The following is a 4,512-nucleotide window of genomic DNA, read 5'->3' on the forward strand; positions in this document are numbered from 1 at the left end:
ATATAAAAAAACTATAATACAGTACAATCATCTTGCGAAGATTTAATCCATTTTATGCAGCGGTTCTTAATTTTGTTTTGTATGTTTTGCCCTTCTAACAAAGATGCCTATCAGATTTACCCCAATATGTAACATGGCGCTCATTTATTAAAAAGCGAAAACATTAGTTACATTTAATGCGACGGATACGCTTGCATTTTGGCACCATCATTTGTTCAATCGTTTGGTAAAATACTTCGATGGTGCAATTTTTCTGTCCTGTCAACTGATGTGGATTTTGATTGGTAGCTCATTTACCCTCCAAATATGAGGAATTTACCCCAGTTTAAGAAAGGCTGATTTAGAGTTTCAATAAAAGAAAAATACGAAATTGTTAACTCCCTGTTAATGGTACCAGTAAAAGACATGCAAACTTTAAAACTGACCACTTAGTTGTTTAAGCGTATACAGCTGGGTATATCAAGGGTATACCAATTACCAACGCATAATTCTTTTTACAATGGTGTCAGCTTTTTATAAAGTTTAATCAAACAGTAATGCAATTTTACCTAATATAGTAGGGTGGGGTAAGATGGGAAACCGTAAGAACTATTTTCCCTTGAACTGTTTTGAACAAATAACATCGCTCTTTTTAACAAGGCTGAATTAAACAATTTTCTAAGTATTTTTTGTTTGATTCCCAAATGGGGCGGGAAAAGATATTGGAAACATGTTCCATCTTGCCCCCACTCTATTATATTCTTCAGCAATAACTGTATTCCAATATATGAGGTACTAAAGATGAACATGACACACATGTGTAAACAATGATTAACTTGTCAGTTACCTGTGTGATATGTAATTGCTAACCCTTATGCCACAATAACTTTCGATCTCATATATAATAAAGTGAACTGACAAACTCACACGTGTTCCCATATTTACGCACTTGTGACGTCATCATCACATATTGTATCTTTTTATGAGCAAACAAACACGCCTTTGTCACCTGGCTTAAGCGAAAGTTGATAGTAAAATCGATTAGTTGGAAATTGAACAACGCAGTCTATGCAAAAAATGTTACAAACATGTTTACATGCTTCATTAAAAAATAACGCACATAAATGACAAGAAATATTAAAATTTAAATTATTGTTTTTATTGTTTTATGGAGAAAATAAGTAAAACGACGTAATTTTCACATCTTCAATATGAGCTAATAAATGACGGGAAATTGAACAAATTATGGACAAACAATGTGACGAACACGACACGAGAATTCCTCCAAATATACGTCAACACGCCGTACGTGCCATATGCCGTGTTAATACCGTCTTATCTGCACGGGTGGACTTTGTTTGTCCGAAGCAGCAACGCCTTGTATAAAAACACAGCCTCAACACGAGACTCTACACAATTCAACTATCTAGATTGACAGCGTAACTTCAAAATGAAAGGCCTAACCATCTTCGTTTGCATCTACCTGCTACTGAATATGACCTCTGCTTCTCCAGTGTCGGAATTGAATGAACAGACAGTGGTAAGTCCTAACGGTTTATAAGTATTGCAGGCTATGGGGTAAGATGGGACACTCTCAGCCATGGATTTCCAAATATCCTGATCGCGTTTTAAACAATCAACAACGGTCTATGAAAGTCGTGATGATACGGTTTTATAATTCTATGAATGTTCTTTGTTTACCACCAAATGGAAAAGGAAAATATAATAAAAAAGATGTTCCATCTTCCCCCATCCTACTAAATGTGCAGTACTTAAAAATTGGTATACTCTCGGCTAGCCCTGACGTTCGTTATCCCTACCACTAGTTTGGGCTTTAGATTATTTACCCTTAAGATCCCTGTGATTGGGACAGCAATATCGCTTTTGTACTAAACGACTTTTCTTACATTAAAGAACTAATTTTAACAGAAAAAAGTGACATACAGCGAGGAGGCGAAGGACCAGATACGCGAGGCATCTGTGATCGCGGTGTCGTACCTTTGTCTTGGTGAAAATGTGATTCCTGAGATACAGAATACTATCTGTGCAAACGCACTGTACAGTGGGATGGGCGTGAGGTCGACCTCGTGTAAGTAATTATCATATATAGTAGGGTGGGGGGAGACTGAGTATAGTAAGAAAAGAACATTTAAAGTATTATATAACCGTATCCTCACGACTCCAATAGACCGTTGGTAATTGTTTAAAACACGATCAGGTTATTTGGATATAATGTATTATAGGTGTCCTATCCCCTCCATAACTACTTAAACGAAAAATATTTTCGGCACACAGTAGTCTATATAATCCGCGGAACCGTTAAACTCAAGAAAAGTTTTTCTTGTATCAGCCAGAATCCCAAAGGATTCAATTTAAGCAATCCGATTTTTTGGCCAGAATATACTTATACCACTTCCGAGTTTGTAGGATTAGAACTTGACTAATGCAGTGAAGACATATAGTGGGGTGGGGAAGATAGGACATCTTTAGCACATAATATCTAAGTATCCTGATCGTGTTTAAAACAACTGACGGTGGTCTATGGGAGTCGTGAGGATATAGTTTTATAATTTATTGAATGTTCTTCGCTTACTACTAAATGGGACGAGAAAATAGAGCTAAAAGGTGTCCCATCTTCCCCCACCCTACCGTAAAATATAACTGTTTTCGTGGACTACGATTGGTCTTGGTTATAGATATAGTAGGGATTAACAAACTGGTCCAGAATAATGTTCTTTATCTTTCAGATGCAGCCAGTGACTGCATGGACTGCTCCGTTGCCGAACCTGTATGTTGGGATTCCTGCCCACGTCTGATTTAAACCTCAATTTAACACCGACGACCTCCAACCGACAAGAATTATTCCTAGATTTCTATGCTTCATGCATAATTCCCGCTAATTTTTAAAATTCGTAAAACGTGCTTCAATGTTCTAATTAAAAGAAAAAAGTATATAAAACAATGGTATGTTGTATGTATTTGTCAAACTATGACCTACTCAATACAATAAGTAGGCCATGGACAAACTAAGTTATGTTGTATAACTCCGAAGCGAGAATATCGCGGTTAAGTTTGTTGAATTTATGGAAAACTTTGAACAAAAGATTAATAGCTGTAGCCTATACGGTAGGAAAAGATGGGACACGTTTTGATTTTTTTCCAAATTAGTAGTAAACAAAGGCTATTCAAAGGATTATTAAACCGTATTTACACGACTTCTATAGAAGACCGTTGTTAATGGTTTGCAAAAAACAAGATCTGAATATTGTGTGCTACAGGTGTCCCGTCTTCCCTCTACTATATTTATAGTGGTGTGGTGGAAGATGGGACACCTTTAGCACATAATATCCAAACATCCTAACCATGTTTTAAACAAATAATAACGGTCTATTAGAGTCGTGAGGATACGGTTTTTTATTTCTTTGAATGTTTTTTGTTTGCTACCATGCGGGACGAGAAAATACTATGAAAAGGTGTCCCATCTTCCCCCATCCTACTATATTCACTCTTACTTAGGGAGGTAGCTGGTCCGCTAACAATCATGCAAAGCAGACAGGTGATAACAAGACAATCAGCTCTCCCCCTAACACATAAAACTAAAGAAATATGCTGCGTTCTAATATCCAATACAGGAAAGTTTATCAATTTTGTGCAATAAGCCTTAACGGCTAAACATCCAATATCCACTCCTTTAAAGCCCTATAATCTGATTAGATCAATATTCATCATCACATATCTGTAAACCACAAACATCAACATTGTGTTTAAAACAGGAACACTTGTCCAGCAAAAGTTCCCTCATGGTCACCAAGGATTTTGTTTAAACATCGCAATGTGGGTTCTGTTGCAAAAAGAAATGTGGTTGTTTACTCATTTATGGAACTAAAAATAGAACTCAAGAATTATAGAAATAACTTGTAACAAACGTATTTCTCTTATATATGTGTATATATATAAATTAATAAATATATTATTGGGGTGGAGGAAGATAGGACAGCTTTTCCTTTTATTTTCTCTTCCTATTTGGTAGTAAACAAAGAGCATTCAAAGAATTATTTAACTGTGTCTTTGATACTCCCATAGACCATTGTTAATTGTTTAAAACACCATCAGGAAATTTGGATATTATGTGACAAAGGTGTCCTATCTTCCCCCACAGTACTGTATATTGATTTTGATGAGCAAGTCATACCAAACGAATGTAAACACAACGGTTTTACATATGCCACATTATAAAAATTACCTGACAAAGTCGATTGAGTTGCAATTATGCAGTAAAGATGAACATTGTGAGAAAGCAACTTATGAGAATGCCTATGTAACATGGTGTGTACCTCATTTAAACTACTCATTTCAGTAGTTTGGGCACAGAATATTGCAACTATATTGCTGCTTCCATATTTATCAGACCTATATAGTACAAGAATAATTAGTGACGAGAATTTTTCACTATATATTTTATTGGTAATTTTACTTTAAAAAATATCAAGTCCACATATAATTACAGTTGTTGGGTTTTGTATAATTTTTATT

At 35.5% G+C, this 4,512-nt stretch overlaps 2 protein-coding genes across 3 annotated transcripts in view; one reads left to right on the forward strand and one right to left on the reverse strand.

Annotated features, from left to right (window-relative positions):
- The first annotated feature begins 1,377 nt into the window (after positions 1-1,377).
- LOC100178907 lies at positions 1,378-2,915 on the forward strand. The gene is made up of 3 exons (XM_002129691.2): positions 1,378-1,519; positions 1,909-2,068; positions 2,727-2,915. The coding sequence occupies exons 1-3, from the start codon at positions 1,430-1,432 to the stop codon at positions 2,798-2,800; spliced, it is 324 nt and encodes a 107-aa protein (XP_002129727.1). The 5' UTR covers positions 1,378-1,429; the 3' UTR covers positions 2,801-2,915.
- Positions 2,916-2,929: 14 nt separating this feature from the next.
- LOC100181040 (D-ribitol-5-phosphate cytidylyltransferase-like) overlaps positions 2,930-4,512 on the reverse strand; it is a 7,905-nt gene continuing 6,322 nt past the window's right edge. For both annotated transcript variants that reach the window (XM_018816172.2, XM_002125667.5), the window contains exon 9: positions 2,930-3,820. In XM_018816172.2, coding sequence (XP_018671717.1) covers positions 3,744-3,820 — 77 coding nt within the window. In that variant the 3' untranslated portion in view covers positions 2,930-3,743. The remainder of the gene's footprint in view (positions 3,821-4,512) is intronic.

Source organism: Ciona intestinalis, unplaced genomic scaffold (genome assembly GCF_000224145.3).
Source record: "Ciona intestinalis unplaced genomic scaffold, KH HT000151.1, whole genome shotgun sequence".
Lineage (NCBI taxonomy): Eukaryota > Metazoa > Chordata > Ascidiacea > Phlebobranchia > Cionidae > Ciona > Ciona intestinalis.

Bases quoted from the DNA above. Each gene is read 5' to 3' on its own strand.
- LOC100178907 (XM_002129691.2), top strand. From the start codon at position 1,430: ATGAAAGGCCTAACCATCTTCGTTTGCATCTACCTGCTACTGAATATG. The intron at 1,520-1,908 runs GTAAGTCCTAAC...TAATTTTAACAG, and splicing joins AATTGAATGAACAGACAGTG to AAAAAAGTGACATACAGCGA. The intron at 2,069-2,726 runs GTAAGTAATTAT...TTTATCTTTCAG, and splicing joins GGGCGTGAGGTCGACCTCGT to ATGCAGCCAGTGACTGCATG.